The sequence below is a fragment of the Haematobia irritans genome, chromosome 4 (genome assembly GCF_050003625.1).
Source record: "Haematobia irritans isolate KBUSLIRL chromosome 4, ASM5000362v1, whole genome shotgun sequence".
In the NCBI taxonomy this organism is placed as follows: Eukaryota; Metazoa; Arthropoda; class Insecta; order Diptera; family Muscidae; genus Haematobia; species Haematobia irritans.
Window position 1 is genome coordinate 185,481,485 of NC_134400.1, and position 17,415 is coordinate 185,498,899.

At 30.4% G+C, this 17,415-nt stretch overlaps 2 protein-coding genes across 5 annotated transcripts in view; both read left to right on the top strand.

Moving 5' to 3' along the window:
* LOC142235042 (translational regulator orb2-like) overlaps positions 1-6,209 on the top strand; it is a 136,089-nt gene extending 129,880 nt beyond the window's left edge. For all 4 annotated transcript variants that reach the window (XM_075306258.1, XM_075306260.1, XM_075306261.1 and 1 more), the window contains 4 exons: positions 382-570; positions 640-1,124; positions 4,313-4,525; positions 4,602-6,209. In XM_075306258.1, the coding sequence (XP_075162373.1) occupies positions 382-570; positions 640-1,124; positions 4,313-4,525; positions 4,602-4,782 (1,068 nt within the window). In that variant the 3' untranslated portion in view covers positions 4,783-6,209. The remainder of the gene's footprint in view (positions 1-381; positions 571-639; positions 1,125-4,312; positions 4,526-4,601) is intronic.
* A 9,621-nt stretch (positions 6,210-15,830) lies between these two features.
* LOC142236931 (uncharacterized) lies at positions 15,831-16,610 on the top strand. Its single transcript, XM_075308217.1, has 2 exons — positions 15,831-15,987; positions 16,072-16,610. Exons 1-2 carry the CDS (start codon positions 15,985-15,987, stop codon positions 16,531-16,533), a joined length of 465 nt encoding a protein of 154 aa, XP_075164332.1. The 5' UTR covers positions 15,831-15,984; the 3' UTR covers positions 16,534-16,610.
* The last annotated feature ends 805 nt before the right edge of the window (positions 16,611-17,415 follow it).

Below are 17,415 nucleotides of genomic sequence, written 5' to 3' on the forward strand. Positions count from 1 at the left end.
GATCGGAAAGAAAAGAACCGGATACTATCATTCAAAAGTCCAAAGCAAATTTATTCAAGTATTGAAAGTCAAAGTCAATATTACCCAGCACAACCTGGATAAGTAGTTGAAGTGAAAAATCAAGAGCATTTGTGTCATACCCTCAGCAATACCGCGAGATTTCCATGTAATAATAACTACTTACCAATTTTTTACTAGGTGGTAATTAAATTTTGGGATTTAAAAAAAATGTTACCTTTATAAAGTTTCCTAACAGTTTGATGTCATCTTCGCTTATATTAGCTTGTTTTAATATTTGTGTGTTTTCTTAGTCGCCTAATCAAATATTGATCTAACATAGAAATAAATAACAATTTTTGATGTCTATTTATTATATTTCAGCGTAAACGAACGGTGCGTCATGAAAATGAACTATGGAAGGGTATCGATCAGTCATTATTTTTGGGCCCCTCTGGCAGTGTGGTCTGGGCTAATGTTTTGGTGGGTCGATTACTTTTTAGTTCCTTGCAAAATGAACCCATGTTGGAAAAACTACAAGATATCTTGCAAAAGAAATTAAATTCCATAAAGGTAAGGGCCAACACATTTCATAATATTTTCGATTTTTATCTCATTATGGTGTTTTCTATATATTTCTAGCTTCCAAGTTTCATGGAAGATGTGATCATAAAAAACATCGATTTAGGTGATAAACCTCCCCTACTTCATCGTGTCTCACAACCATTATTAGATGAACGTGGTCTCTGGCTTGATATGGATGTTACATATGAGGGTCTATGTCAGATAACCGTTACGACAAAATTGAATTTGTTACGTTTGAAACGTCCTGCACGCAGCAGTGCCTATATACAAGAAACGAATTATAATTTATCAGCACAAATGCCCAATGCGGCTGCCCAATATTCGACGCTATTGAATAATGAAGCGAATGCTGGTACAAGTGATAATAATGGTATTGGCAATATCGCACGCGATGATGAACTTCTTCCTATTGATATACCATTGACGGGTAGTGGTAGTGCTATCTATGATAGTGATGCTGAAAGTACAGGAAGCTCTAGCACTGAATCGGATGGTTCGATTTCCGGTTCATTGGGTGAAAATCCGAATAGTGTTGGTGAAAGGTAAGTTCGAAAAAATTTGGAAGTTCTTCTAAAGGCAAAACTTTAAAAGCATTTCCGAAAATGTCCCTCAAAAGATGTTCGTTATTTTAACTATATAGAAAGTTCATTTAATTCAATTTTTTATAATCCCAGCCAAAAAAAAATGGAAGTTCTTCTAAAGGCAAAACTTTAAAAGCACTTCCAAAAATGTCCTCCCAAAGATGCTCTTTTGTTTAACTACAGAGGAAGTTCTTCTAATGCAATTTTTATACCCTGCGCCACACTGTGGAACCGGGTATTATAAGTTAGTGCATATGTTTGCAACACCCAGAAGGAGACGAGATATACACATGATGTCTTTGGCAAAAATGCTCAGGGTGGGCTCCTGAGTCGATATAGCCATGTCCGTCTGTCCGTGACCACATTTTTGTAATCAAAGTCTAGGTCGCAGTTTTAGTCCAATCGACTTCAAATTTGGCACAAGTATGTGTTTTGGCTCATAATAGAACCCTATTGATTTTGGAAGAAATCGGTTCAGATTTAGATATAGCTCCCATATATATATATTTCGCCCGATATGGACTTATATGGCCCCAGAAGCCAGAATTTTACCGTAATTTGCTTAAAATTTTGCACAAAAAGAACAGTTAGTACTATAGTCAAGTGTGCCAAATTGTATTGAAATCGGTTCAGATTTAGATATAGCTCCCATATACATCCTTCGCCCGATATGGACTAATACGGTCCCAGAAGCCAGAGTTTTACCCCAATTTGGTTGAAATTTTGCACTAGGAGTACAATTAGTAGTGTAGTCAAGTTTGCCAAATTTTATTGAAATCGGTTCAGATTTAGATATAGCTCCCATATATATCATTCGCCCGATTTACACTCATATGACCACAGAGGCCAATTTTTAACTCCGATATAGTTGAAATTTTGCACAGGGAGTAGAATTAGCATTGTAGCTATATGTGCCAAATTTGGTTGAAATCGGTTCAGATTTAGATATATCTCCCATATATATGTTTTTCTGATTTCGACAAAAATGGCCAAAATACCAACATTTTCCTTGTAAGATCGCCACTGCTTAGTCGAAAAGTTGTAAAAATGACTCTAATTTTCCTAAACTTTTAATACATATATATCGAGCGATAAATCATAAATAAACTTTTGCGAAGTTTCCTTAAAATTGCTTCAGATTTAAATGTTTCACATATTTTTTTACTAACATTGCGTTCCACCCTAGTGCATTAGCCGACTTACATTTTGAGTCTATAGATTTTGTAGAAGTCTATCAAATTCTGTCCAGATAGAGTGATATTTAAATGTATGTATTTGAGACAAACCTTTATATATAGTCCCCAACACATTTGACGGATGTGATATGGTATCGAAAATTTAGATCTACAAAGTGGTGCAGGGAATAATATAGTCGGCCCCGCCCGACTTTAGACTTTCCTTACTTGTTTATAACTAGACTTTTTCATATTTTTAATGGGTATTTTTAACTTTTTTGGTTTCAAATAAGTTAAAAACTGAGTAAGAATTAATAAAATGGTACAAATTATTAAAATTTTGTCGCAAAAAAAATGCAATATCCATTCTAGAAAAATTGCGAGGTAAAAAATATATATAAAAATTATTTATGTATTTGTCAAAATATCACAAAATTTCTTAATTCATAACAAAAATACCGAATTCGCATCACAATTTAAGAAGTGATGCAAATTCAGCTGTTAAAATGGTGGACATCCGTTCTGATAAGTCCCCGGTCTAACAATGAAAAACACATTTTTTTGTCAAAATTCGTTTTTATTATTCAACATAGTTGCCTTCAAGAGCGATACAATGATTATAATGACCTTCCAATTTGTTGATACCATTTTGGTATCGGTTTTGCCTCAAAATAGGCCTCAGTTTCGGCGATCACCTCTTCATTGCAGCCAAATTTTTTTCCTTGCGAGCATCCTTTTGAGGTCTGAGAACAAGAAAAAGTCGCTGGGGGCCAGATCTGGAGAATACGGTGGTTGGGGAAGTAATTCGAAGCCCAATTCATGAATTTTTGCCATTTTTTCTTCTTTATATGGGTCCGGTTTGCCGCGATTTCGACCATCAATAACGCCATATAATAGTCACTGTTGATGGTTTTTCTCTTCTCAAGATAATCGATAAAAATTATTCCATGCGCATCCCAAAAAACAGAGGCCATTACTTTGCCAGCGGACTTTTGAGTCTTTCCACGCTTCGGAGGCGGTTCACGAGTCGCTGTCCACTCAGCCGACTGTCGATTGGACTCATGAGTGTAGTGATGGAGCCATGTTTCATCTATTGTCAAATATCGACGGAAAAACTCGGGGGTGTATTAGGAGTTAACAGCTGCAAACACCGCTCAGAATCATCAACACGTTGTTGTTTTTGGTCAAATGTGAGCTCGCGCGGCACCCATTTTGCACAGAGCTTCCGCATATCCAAATATTGATGAATGATATGACCAACACGTTCCTTTGATATCTTTAAGGCCTCTGTTATCTCGATCAACTTCATTTTACGGTCATTCAAAATCATTTTGTGGATTTGTTCGTCGGTAACCACCTCTTTCGGGCTTCCACTGCGTTCACCGTCCTCCGTGCTCATTTCTCCACGCTTAAATTTTGCATACCAATCAATTATTGTTGATTGTCCTGGGACAGAGTCCGGAAACTCATTATCAAGCCCAGTTTTTGCTTCCACCGTATTTTTTCCCTTCAGAAAATAGTATTTTATCAAAACACGAAATTCCTTTTTTTTTATTTTTTCACAATAACAAAAGTTGCTTCACAAGAGGCGCTCAATCTCACAAACTAATTGACTTACAGACGTCAAATTTTGACACGAATCATTTGAAGGTTGGTACTATATAAAAATAATATGCATTTAATACTAGCGACGACATCTATGTGCAGACCGGGGACTTATCAGCCTACCTGTTATGACAAGCCCATGTTAAATTCGACGCTTCTGCGCCAATCTTGCACCACTTACAGATCAAAAAAGAGCATTTTCAGAACTTTTATGGCGAAGATTTTTTTGCTGGGACGTGCTTCACCTTTGATAAAACTAGTTTTTTTTTGGTACTTAGGTTTAAACCCCGACTCTTTGTATACAGATTGACCCTTAATTAAATTTATACAACATTTTAATTAATATTTATGGTGTTATCTCAATTTCAGCTCAGCAAATCCTGGTAATGCAAGACGTATTTTCAAATTTGTCGATCGTATAGCTACTTCCAATTTTTTCCAATATGCCACGGAATTATCATATGTCCAAAAGGCCATGGAAAATATGAGTACAACTATAACCCTGGGTATTGATTTACATGGTTTGGTATCTAGAGTAACCGTCAATATACCTCCACCACCTTCGGATAGAGTATGGTTGGCGTAAGTTGAAATTTGATATTTAATGCATGTTTAGATACTTTTCACAAAAACAATTTTTATTATTTTCTGTAAATAGATTTCGAGCACCACCTCGCCTTTGGCTAACGGCAAAACCAACTGTCGGTGACAAATCAGTCGATTGGAGTATTGTTACCAATGTCATTGAGGGTAAACTATGTGAGGCTGTTAATAAATATCTAGTATATCCCAATATGGTTGATTTAACGTTGCCGCTATTGGGTAAATCAGCAGAATGATAAAAACCTGTCTTCAGCTAATCATAGCCCATAAAATGTATGTTTCTTCTTCTATGTATGTATGTATGTATATCAGCTGCATACATACAAAATCAAATATTATCTTTGGATTGACTAGAACACTTGACAACAACAAATGAAAATTATTAAATCACACTCAGAGAATCAACAAATGATTTTTCAAATTAAGTTCGATGTATATGAATCACACAAATTTTAGTAGAAAAATTTTAAATCAAATTTATTAATTTTTTTTTTCGAAAAATCACAAATTCCTCGAGGCGTTCCGTTTATTACTATATAATTTATTATTGCATCACTTTCCTTATAGATATTATCCTCTATGACATAAAGGGATGTTTTAAAGATTTGAAAGCTGAATTTAAAGTTTCACACCCAATGCCTAATTTATTATCCCATCAATTTCATTATCGATGTTATCCTCCAAATCCACTTCAATTCCACTTCCACTATTCACGTCAAATCCACGAACGTGAAAATTTGGTGTTCTTAATTCCACGCTCTTTTTTGAACTTTTCTGTAACCAGCTGGGTTGCACAAATCACCCAAAAATTCACTAAGGCGGAAATCAAAATAAGTGGAATCAATAGACTTATTATAATTTATTATTTTTTTCAATTAAAAATGACGCAGTTTTAATAAAACTCATGTATTAAATATAAAACATTTCAAATTTTTTTTACCGGAAATACACCCATCTTGGACATAATTCAACTTTCACCAAGACTTTTGCAAGTGAATTGATTTCACGAAAATTCCGGTGAAAGTGGATTGTAGGACACGAAAATCGTGGAATTGATTCACATTCACCTGGAAGTGGATTTGGGAACATTGGCGAAAGTGATGTTTTAGAGGTTTGAAAGGAGTATTTAAAATTTAATTTTTTCAAGTGGTTTTCGTTTTAAAATTTTGAGAAAGTTTTTTTTTTTTTTCAATTATGAAAAAATTAACTTCTTCAACAATGAGAGAAGAAAGAGCTACTTTTAGATCCTCAAATTAAAAAAAAAAAAAAACAAAAAAAAAATAATTTTCTTTTCGACTTTTCGCGTGAGTGAGTTTTCGAGGATAAGATTTTTGGAGTGGCCAAAAAACAATCTCAGATTTTTTCAGTCGACAAAAAACGACAGCATACTACTCGACTCTCCATCAAGTTAAACACTGAATATCAATTTTCGAATAAAATTAACAGATTTTTTTCTATGAGAGAAACGAAATGAAAAATTCTATATAACATTCGCCTTGGATCATCAATTTTCACGATTTTTCCAAACTCTAACAAATGGCGTTTACATGTTTTACTCAAAATAATTACTTTCAATGTGAAAATTATGAAATAAATAGTAAATTAAAATAATGTTACCTAATTTAATTTGCCCTAATTTTAAATTAAAAGTTACACTGAATTAAAAAAGTACTACATTAAATAAAATCAATTTAAATTAAAATAAATAAAATTTAAATTAAAATAAATAAAATTTTTCCAATTAAAATTTTAAATGAGTTTTAAAAATTTAATTGATTCAACTAATTTTTTAATTGAAATAAAAATCAATCGCAAAATTAATAGTATCAATTAATTTTTTGACTAATTTTTTAATTGACCTTCAATTCATTTTGTAATTTGTACTATCATTTCTGCGATTGAAGATATTTCAATTAAAAAAATAATTGGATCAATTAATTTCGTGATTGAATCAGAAAAATTATATAGATAAGGCAAACATTGTTTTTAAAATAATTTAATTAATGATTTTGTGATCAGTACACAGAAAAAAAAATCACGAAAAAATTTCCAATTAAAATTTTAATTGAGTTTGAAAAAATATTCAATTAAAAATTTAATTGAATCAACATTTTTTTTTTTTTTAAATTGAAACAAAAATCAATCACAAAAATTAATAGTATCAATTAATTAATTTTTTAATTTTTAATTTTTTAATTGACCTTCAATTAATTTTTTAATTGATACTATCATTTCTGTGATTGAAGACATTTCAATTAAAAAATTAATTGGATCAATTAATTTCGTGATTGAATCAGAAAAAAAAAAATTTGTGTGTATATCGGACTTGATTTGAAAAAGTCTTGGGAGTGTATTTCTGTTACATAATGATATTTATCGAAAACCAAACAAATTAATTTCTATGAGAAAAGTAGAAAAAAAACACTTATCTATATATGCAAATATGTATTTATTTTTGTAATAACTTTAAAAACTGTGAAAATAGTTGGACTATTTCTTTTAACAAAAAAAAAAAAAAGAAAACGAAATTCCTTTTCCTTATGATTCCAAGTATTAATTAAGAGAAAAATTAACACCTAATATATTTATATAATGTAAAAGACATGGAAATTTGATGTTATTATATTTTAATATTTAATAAAAAAAAAGTTTGTTTAATTATAATTTACATGGATTTTTTTTATACCTACACATATACATACAAGAACCTATACACATACATATAATATACTATTATAATAATATCATTTATATTTATTGTAATTTTTAGTTTACTTTTTTTGATATACAATTTACTTTTACTCTATAATTATAGGTATACAAGAGTTTGTGTGTATTTTATGTGGATATTGTTTATCTATGGATTTTCTTATTCAGTATAAAAAAAGAAGTCTCTATGTTTTTAAACGATTTTTTTGTGTGATTGTTTTTTGTTTATGTTTGCTATTAAATTTCTATTCCTAATCAGTATCAAATAACCAAAAAAAAAACACGAATGTATTTCTTATAATAATGATACTGAAAGAACATTTAGTGATATCTACCTTATCTAAAAACTATTATTAATAAGTTGACTCTTTGAGTAATCTCTATTATCCCCAAAATTGAGAGAATTAAAAAAGAAAACAAAAATAATCTTAATCCCAAATGAAATGTTTGCCAATTTGTTTGTTTTTTAGCTTCGAAAGTAACGAATGGCAAAACAAAAATTTCTCACTTATGATCCTTGATACGCCAATTTCACCAATTATTAATGGCATATGTACGTACATACATTATATTCATCTCATTCATTAAATATATTTATCCATATAAACTAAATGACATTGAATGTCTTTACCTATGAATATAATTTTTATTTTAATTGTTAAGAAAACCAGATTCTCTTAAATAATAATAACAATAATTATATGCGTATATATATTATATAGAAAAATAAAATTGAATGTAATGGAACTATATTTGAAATAAAATATCAAATGTTTTTAATATACAATATCGAGATTATTTATTCCCGTTTTCGTTTTCCAATTTAATTTAGAGATAACAAGTAAGGAATGTCTAAAGTCGGGCGGGGCCGACTATATTATACCCTGCACCACTTTGTAGATCTAAATTTTCGATACCATATCACATCCGTCAAATGTATTGGGGCCTATATAAAGGGTGATTCTTTTGAGGTTAGGATTTTCATGCATTAGTATTTGACAGATCACGTGGGATTTCAGACATGGTGTCAAAGAGAAAGATGCTCAGTATGCTTTGACATTTCATCATGAATAGACTTACGATCTGCCACAACGTCGAATTTTCAGTGAATGGGCCCTAGAAAAGTTGGCAGAAAATCCGCTTTTTTATCGACAAATTTTGTTCAGCGATGAGGCTCATTTCTGGTTGAATGGCTACGTAAATAAGCAAAATTGCCGCATTTGGAGTGAAGAGCAACCAGAAGCCGTTCAAGAACTGCCCATGCATCCCGAAAAATGCACTGTTTGGTGTGGTTTGTACGCTGGTGGAATCATTGGACCGTATTTTTTCAAAGATGCTGTTGGACGCAACGTTACGGTGAATGGCGATCGCTATCGTTCGATGCTAACAAACTTTTTGTTGCCAAAAATGGAAGAACTGAACTTGGTTGACATGTGGTTTCAACAAGATGGCGCTACATGCCACACAGCTCGCGATTCTATGGCCATTTTGAGGGAAAACTTCGGAGAACAATTCATCTCAAGAAATGGACCGGTAAGTTGGCCACCAAGATCATGCGATTTGACGCCTTTAGACTATTTTTTGTGGGGCTACGTCAAGTCTAAAGTCTACAGAAATAAGCCAGCAACTATTCCAGCTTTGGAAGACAACATTTTCCGAAGAAATTCGGGCTATTCCGGCCGAAATGCTCGAAAAAGTTGCCCAAAATTGGACTTTCCGAATGGACCACCTAAGACGCAGCCGCGGTCAACATTTAAATGAAATTATCTTCAAAAAGTAAATGTCATGGACCAATCTAACGTTTCAAATAAAGAACCGATGAGATTTTGCAAATTTTATGCGTTTTTTTAAAAAAAAAAAAGTTATCAAGCTCTTAACAAATCACCCTTTATAAAGATTTGTCCCAAATACATATATTTAAATATCATTCGATCTGGACAGAAATTGATAGACTTCTACAAAATGTATAGACTAAATATTTAAGTCGGCTAATGCACTAGGGTGGAACACAATGTTAGTAAAATAATATGGGAAAATATTTAAATTTGAAGCAATTTTAAGGAAAATTCGCAAAAGTTTATTTATGATTTATCGCTCGATATATATGTATTAGAAGCTTAGGAAAATTGGAGTCAGTTTTACAACTTTTCGACTAAGCAGTGGCGGTTTTACAAGGAAAATGTTGGTATTTTGACCATTTTTGTCGAAATCAGAAGAACATATATATATGGGAGCTATATCTAAATCTGAACCGATTTCAATCAAATTTTGCATACTTGACTATACGACTAAGTGTTATGTTCACAGAAAAAAATTTCACGAAAATTTTTCCAATTAAAATTTTAATTGAGTTTTAAAAAATATTCACTTAAAAATTTAATTGATTCAACAAATTTTTTAATTGAAACAAAAGTCAATCACAAAAATTAATAGTATCAATTAATTTTTTAATTGGATCAATTAATTTTTTAATTGACTTTCAATTAATTTTTTAATTGGTACTATCATTTCTGTGATTGAAGACATTTCAATTAAAAAATTAATTGGATCAATTAATTTCGTGATTGAACCAGAAAATTTTTTTTTGTGTTTGTACAAAATTTCAAGCAAGTCGCTATAAAACTCTGGCTGCTGGGTCCATATTAGTGCATATCGGGTGAAAGATATATATGGGAGCTATATCTAAATCTGAACCGATTTCTTCCAAAATCAATAGGGTTCTATTCTGACCCAAATTAGGAACATGTGCCAAATTTGAAGGCGATTGGACTTAAATTGCGATCTAGACTTTGATCACAAAAATGTGTTCACAGACAGACGGACGGACGGACAGACGGACATGGTTATATCGACTCAGGGACCCACCCTGAGCATTATTGCCAAAGACACCATGTGTCTATCTCGTCTCCTTCTGGGTGTTACAAACATATGCACTAACTTATAATACCCTGTTCCACAGTGTGGCGCTGGGTATAAAAATGATAAAACCGATCTACAACAACTAACTATCAAATGGAACGCTAGCCACATTGGATGAAATGAAAGTTTTTCAAAACACCCCAAAACACCCTTCAAAACCAAGCACTAACTCGAAACCGGATAATCATAGTACCTTACAATCGTTAGCATGTCCGCATTGCATAAAAAGGGCCATGGGTGCCACTTTCGACCAATCACTCAAAAGATTTTCAGGGGTGGATTATCCCCACTCATCAATTTATTATGTCTTGGAAGTTCATTCGAATTATTATTTTATTATTTATTTATTTAATCAAACTGAGCCCCCATGGGCCATATGTTGATAGATATATAAAGTAGAGCAATAATGAGATTTAAAATATAAATTACATACATCAAAAATTGCTAAGGCACTAACACGAAAAATTCTAAAACTATAAAAAAAAACTTAAAAATCTAAAAATCTAGCAAAATCCTCAATGCACATTTCTAAAAAAAATAATGAATAAGTGTGAGACAGAGATTGTCAATGACTAAACTGCTAAGCTTCGTGAGAAAAATGGGATATTAACTTTTTTTTGAAAACATGAACACTATTCGATAATTGCTTTATGTTTTGAGGTAAGAAGTTCCACAGTCTGGTAACTCGAATTGCAAACAAGCGTTCAATGCGTATTTGAGTGGTCCTTGTTGTACTCAAGAACCGGAAATAAGAAGTAAGATATGCTGGTTTACCTGATTTCAAAACACCATAAAGAAAACAAAGACATCGAATTTCAAGATAACGCTCAAACGAGCATCCCAGAAATTCATTAGCAAAGCGTGAATAGTTGTGTCTACAGTTTTTACCGAATACAAAACGAAGCAGAGAATGGAAACATAAGGAAATTTAAAAATTGTTTAACCAAATTTTACATTTAATTTACATAAATTTGTATACCCTGCGCCACACTGTGGAACAGGGTATTATAAGTTAGTGTATATGTTTGCAACACCCAGAAGGAGACGAGAAAGACACATGATGTCTTTGGCAAAAATGCTCAGGGTAGGCTCCCGAGTCTGTATAGCCATACCCGTCTGTCCGTGAACACACTTTTGTAATCAAAGTCTAGGTTGCAGTTTTAGTCCAATCGACTTCAGATTTGGCACAAGTATGTGTTTTGGCTCAGAATAGAACCCTATTGATTTTGGAAGAAATCGGTTCAGATTTAGATATAGCTCCCATATATATATATATATATATATATATATATATATATATATATATATATATATATATATATATATATATATATATATATATATATATATATATATATATATATATATATATATATATATATATATATATATATATATATATATATATATATATATATATATATATATATATATATATATATATATATATATATATATATTTCGCCCGATATGGATTTATATGGCCCCAGAAGCCAGAGTTTTACCCCAATTTGGTTGAAATTTTGCACTAGGAGGACAACTAGTATTGTAGTCAAGTGTGCCAAATTTTATTGAAATCGGCTCAGATTTCGATATAGCTCCCATATATATCGTTCGCCCGATTTACACTCATATGACCACAGTGGTCAATCTTTTACTCCGATTTAGTTGAAATTTTGCACAGGGAGTAGAATTAGGATTGTAGCTATGCGTGCAAATTTGGTTGAAAACGGTTCAGATTTAGATGTAGCTCCCATATATGGCTTTCGCCCGATTTACACTAATATGACCACAGAGGCCAATTTTTTGCTCCGATTTAGTTGAAATTTTGCACAGGGAGTAGAGTTAGCATTGTAGCTATGCGTGACAAATTTGGTTGAAATCGGTTCAGATTTAGATATAGCTCCCATATATACCGTTCGCCCGATTTACACTCATATGACCACAGTGGTCAATCTTTTACTCCGATTTAATTGAAATTTTGCACAGGGAGTAGAATTAGCATTGTTGCTATGCGTGCCAAATTTGGTTGAAATCGGTTCAGATTTAGATATATCTCCCATATATAGCTTTCGCCCGATTTACACTCATTAGGCCAATTTTTAACTCCGATTTAATTGAAATTTTGCACAGGGAGTAGAATTAGCAATGTAGCTATGTGTGCCAAATTTGGTTGAAATCGGTTCAGATTTATTTAGAAATAGTTCCCACATATATATGTTTTTCTGATTTCAACAAAAATGGTCAAAATACCAAAATTTTCCTTGTAAAATCGCCACTGCTTAGTCGAAAGGTTGTAAAAATGACTCTAATTTTCCTAAACTTCTAATACATATATATCGAGCGATAAATCATAAATAAACTTTTGTGCAGTGTCCTTAAAATTTCTTCAGATTTAAATGTTTCCCATATTTTTTTACTAACATTGTGTTCCACCATAGTGCATTAACTGACATAAATTTTGAGTCTATAGAATTTGTAGAAGTCTATCCAATTCTGTCCAGATCGAGTGATATTTAAATGTATGTATTTAGGACAAACCTTTATATATAGCCCCCAACACATTTGACGGATGTGATATGGTATCGAAAATTTAGATATACAAAGTGGTGCAGGGTATAATATAGTCGGCCCCGCCCGACTTTAGACTTTCCTTACTTGTTTATTATACGTTTGGTATTATATTATCTAATATTAACAATTTGAAACAAAACTTTTTCGCTCCAATAGGGGGTTGAACATGGTTATGTCGGCATCATAAAAAAGCTCATCCCTAAAAGCCATTGAAAATGATTCATTAAAACGTCTACTAAAATGTTTTATTTCTACAGGAAATTTTGTCAAAATTTTATTTCTATAGAAAATTTTGTCAAATTTTATTTCTATAGAAAATTTTGTCAAAATTTTATTTCTATAGAAAATTTTGTCAAAGTTTTATTTCTATAGAAACGTTTGTCAAAATTTTATTTCTGTAGAAAATTTTGTCAAAATTTTATTTCTATAGAAAATTTTGTCAACATTTTATTTCCATAAAAAATTTCATTTCTATAGAAAGTTTTGTCAAAATTTTATTTCTATAGAAAAATTTGCCAAAATTTTATTTCTATAGAAAATTTCATTTCTATAGAAAGTTTTGTCACAATTTATTTCTATAGAAAATTTTGTCAACATTTTATTTCTATAGAAAATTTTTTCAAAATTTTATTTCTACAGAAAATTTTTTCAAAATTTTATTTCTATAGAAAATATTGTCAAAATTCTATTTCTATAGAAAATTTTGTCAAAATCATATTTCTATAGAGAATTTTGTCAAATTTTTATTTGTATAGAAAATTTTCTCAAAATTTTATTTCTATAGAAAATTGTGTCAACATTTTATTTCTACAGGAAATTTTGTCAAAATTTTATTTCTACAGAAAATTTTGTCAAAATTTTATTTCTACAGGAAATTTTGTACAAATTTTATTTCTATAGAAAATTTTGTCAACATTTTACTTCTATAGAAAGTTTTGTCAAAATTTTATTTCTACAGGAAATTTTGTCAAAATTTTATTTCTATAAAATATTTTTGTCAACATTTTATTTCTATAGAAAATTTTGTCTCAAAAAAAACAACAACAACAATGCTTAAAGAACAAAACAATAACAATAACAAAACAAAAACGAATGAAAAAAAAGAGGAAGCACGCTCAAAACAAACCCAGCCAACTGCACTCAAATCGATGATTTGATAGTGGCATAGGAAAAGAGATATGTTTGTACGAAATTATTTCGGCATAAGCCGGTTATCATGCAAAACCTTTTTTTTTGAAGGTTAAAGTGTGGTTCATTGATGGGTTTAATGATCTGCCTGAATTTATTCTGATAATTGGTTGATAGTTTTGCTGCAAGTAGAGGATGCTGATGAGGAATGTGGTAATTCCGAAACGCGTGTCCATCCAACCATCTTGCAGTCTATAGGGCTTTGCCCTAATAAATTTGACAAACATTATTTTCCTCTGTTGGTTAAGCTACACTTGTAGTTTAGTCAGTGCATGGTTTTAAGCTGAAATCAAAAAAACAACAACAATGCTTAAAGAACAAAACCAACAATAGCAAAACAAAAAAAATATTTCTATAGAAAATCTTAAATTTATTTCTATAGAAAATTTCATTTCTATAGAAAATTGTGTCATCACTTTATTTCTACAGGAAATTTTTTCAAAATTTTATTTCTACAGGAAATTTTGTCAAAACTTTATTTCTACAGGAAAATTTGTAAAAATTTTATTTCTATAGAAAATTTTGTCAAAATTTTACTTCTATAGAAAGTTTTGTCAAAATATTATTTCTACAGGAAATTTTGTCAAAATTTTATTTCTATAGAAAAATTTGTCAAAATTTTATTTTTACAGTAAATTTTGTCAAAATTTTATTTCTATAGAAAAATTTGTCAAAATTTTGTTTCTATAGAAAATTTTGTCAAAATCTTAATTTTATTTCTATAGAAAATTGTGTCAAAATTTTTTTCTACAGAAAATTTTGTCAAAACTTTATTTCTACAGGAAATTTTTTAAAAATTTTATTTCTATAGAACATTTTGTCAAAATTTTACTTCTATACAAAGTTTTGTCAAGATATTATTTCTACAGGGAATTTTGTCAAAAATTTATTTCTATAGAAAATTTTCTCAAAATTTTATTTCTATAGAAAATTTTCTCAAAATTTTATTTCTATAGAAAATTTTCTCAAAATTTTATTTCTATAGAAAATTTTCTCAAAATTTTATTTCTATAGAAAATTTTGTCAAAATCTTAATTTTATTTCTATAGAAAATTTCATTTCTATAGAAAATTGTGTCAACATTTTATTTCTACAGGAAATTTTGTCAAAATTTTATTTCTAGAGGAAATTTTGTAAAAATTTTATTTCTATAGAAAATTTTGTCAAAATTTTACTTCTATAGAAAGTTTTGTCCAAATTTTATTTCTACAGGAAATTTTGTCAAAATTTTCTTTCTATAAAAAATTTTTGTCAACATTTTATTTCTATAAAAAATTTTTGTCAACATTTTATTTCTATAGAAAATTTTTGTCAACATTTTATTTCTACAGTAAATTTTGTCAAAATTTTATTTCTATAGAAAAATTTGTCAAAATTTTATTTCTATAGAAAATTTGGTCAAAATTTTATTTCTATAGGAAGTTTTGTCAAAAATTTCATTTCTATAGAAAATTGTGTCAACATTTTATTTCTACAGGAAATTTTGTCAAAATTTTATTTCTACAAGAAATTTTGTCAAAATTTTATTTCTAGAGGAAATTTGGTAAAAATTTTATTTCTATAGAAAATTTTGTCAAAGTTTTACTTCTATAGAAAGTTTTGTCAACATTTTATTTCTATAAAAAATGTTTGTCAACATTTTATTTCTATAGAAAATTTTTGTCAACATTTTATTTCTACAGTAAATTTTGTCAAAATTTTATTTCTATAGAAAAATTTGTCAACATTTTATTTCTATAGAAAAATTTGGTCAACATTTTATTTCTATAGGAAGTTTTGTCAAAAATTTCATTTCTATAGAAAATTTTGTCACATTATTTACTTTAATGTATTTTATTAACCAATAGAGGGGGTTTCTACTGCTAGCGCATAAATCTTAAAAGGCATCAGTTGTATATCAGTTGTATTTCCGGTGAAGAGAGATAGTTTCCCGATAGCCAACAATCAATTCAATGAAATTGGATATAAAAGTAGACTCAATTCTAAAAAACTCACAATTAGAAACGAGCTAGCGAACTAAAGTAGGAAACATTGCTGAGACACAAAAAATGGTAATAATCCAAAACAAAATATTTATTTATAATATTTTGTATTTTAATAATTTAAAAATTTGTTCTTTTTCTTTTTATTCTTAGAAATTATTCTTCACTTTTTTAATTGCTTATACTTGCATGCTTACATGGGCCGATGTGAGTCATATCAGCAGAACTTATTTACCTGTAGTCAATAATGATGAGGATTTGGTGGCTCAGTCAGATTCTAGAATCCTTTCACATAATGAAGGCCAACAATATTACAATAACCACAATTATTATCAACATTTTCGTCCTAACTATCCCTATGGTCAAATTTATGGAGGTGGTTACTATCCTCAATATTTTGGTTCAGCATTGGGAATAGGAGGAGGCGGTGGGTATTATGGATCTTCTGGTTATCAAGGTTATTACGGTAACACTGGTAGTATATACGGTGGAATCGGATTGGGCCTTGGACTACAGGTAGCTAAGCCCTTTAGTCTTGATGCTAGGAATGAGTTTGGTGCCGGTGGTGGAACTGTAATTAGAACCAAAAATGGTTATGTTTACGATAAAAAGTAAACAAATTTCATTGGACACATATGGAATACAACTTAAAATATTTGAATAAAATTAACAAAAAGTTGAAATGTGCAAAATTTGTATTTGTTTTATTTATAGGTATCAGGCACGGGGTGGCTAATATATATTGCAAACAATTTTAGGTTAGGTTGGGTATGGTGCCATCTCTCTTATCACTGAGTACTGTCCGATTCTATGTTTAGCCCAATGGAAGCGACGTCCTTTTTATAGCCGAATCCAAACGGCGTTACATCTTGTGGTTTTAGTTTTTTTTTTGGTGTTTGGTCGAAACTCGGAGTGAACCCATGGTGCTTTGTATGCAAGGCGGACCTGCTAACAATATATAGCGAGAACGGATGTAACATATTGAAAAATGAGCTTGATCTAAAGCAAGAGTGCAAGAGCTCACCGATGTTCAAACAAAAAAATTAGACTGGAAAGAGCCAATGAGTTAGTTCGCTTTCACCCAAGTGGTCAGTCAGTTACCGAATTTAGTTTTCCCCCACGGGAATTTTGTGAACAAACAAGTTTTACTTGTCAAAGAGGTCAGCTGAAAATGTACATCTTCGATTGTACACCAAAACTCAAGTGATCCGTGCCAAATATTATCGGAAAAGTGTCCCAAAAGACAGTATTGAAGACCTGGGCAGAAAAACAGTTCGACCGCAGACCATGGACATTCCAATAGGACCATTGTTGCCACTCGACCCCAAAATAATCTACCAAAATTTGGAGAAAATTTTACTAAAAAAAAACTACCAAACAAAAAAAAAATATTTTGCAAAATTTTATTTCTACATAAAATTTTGTCAAAATTTTGTTTCTATAGAAAATTTTGTCAACATTTTATTTCTACAGAAAATTTTGTCAAAATTTTATTTC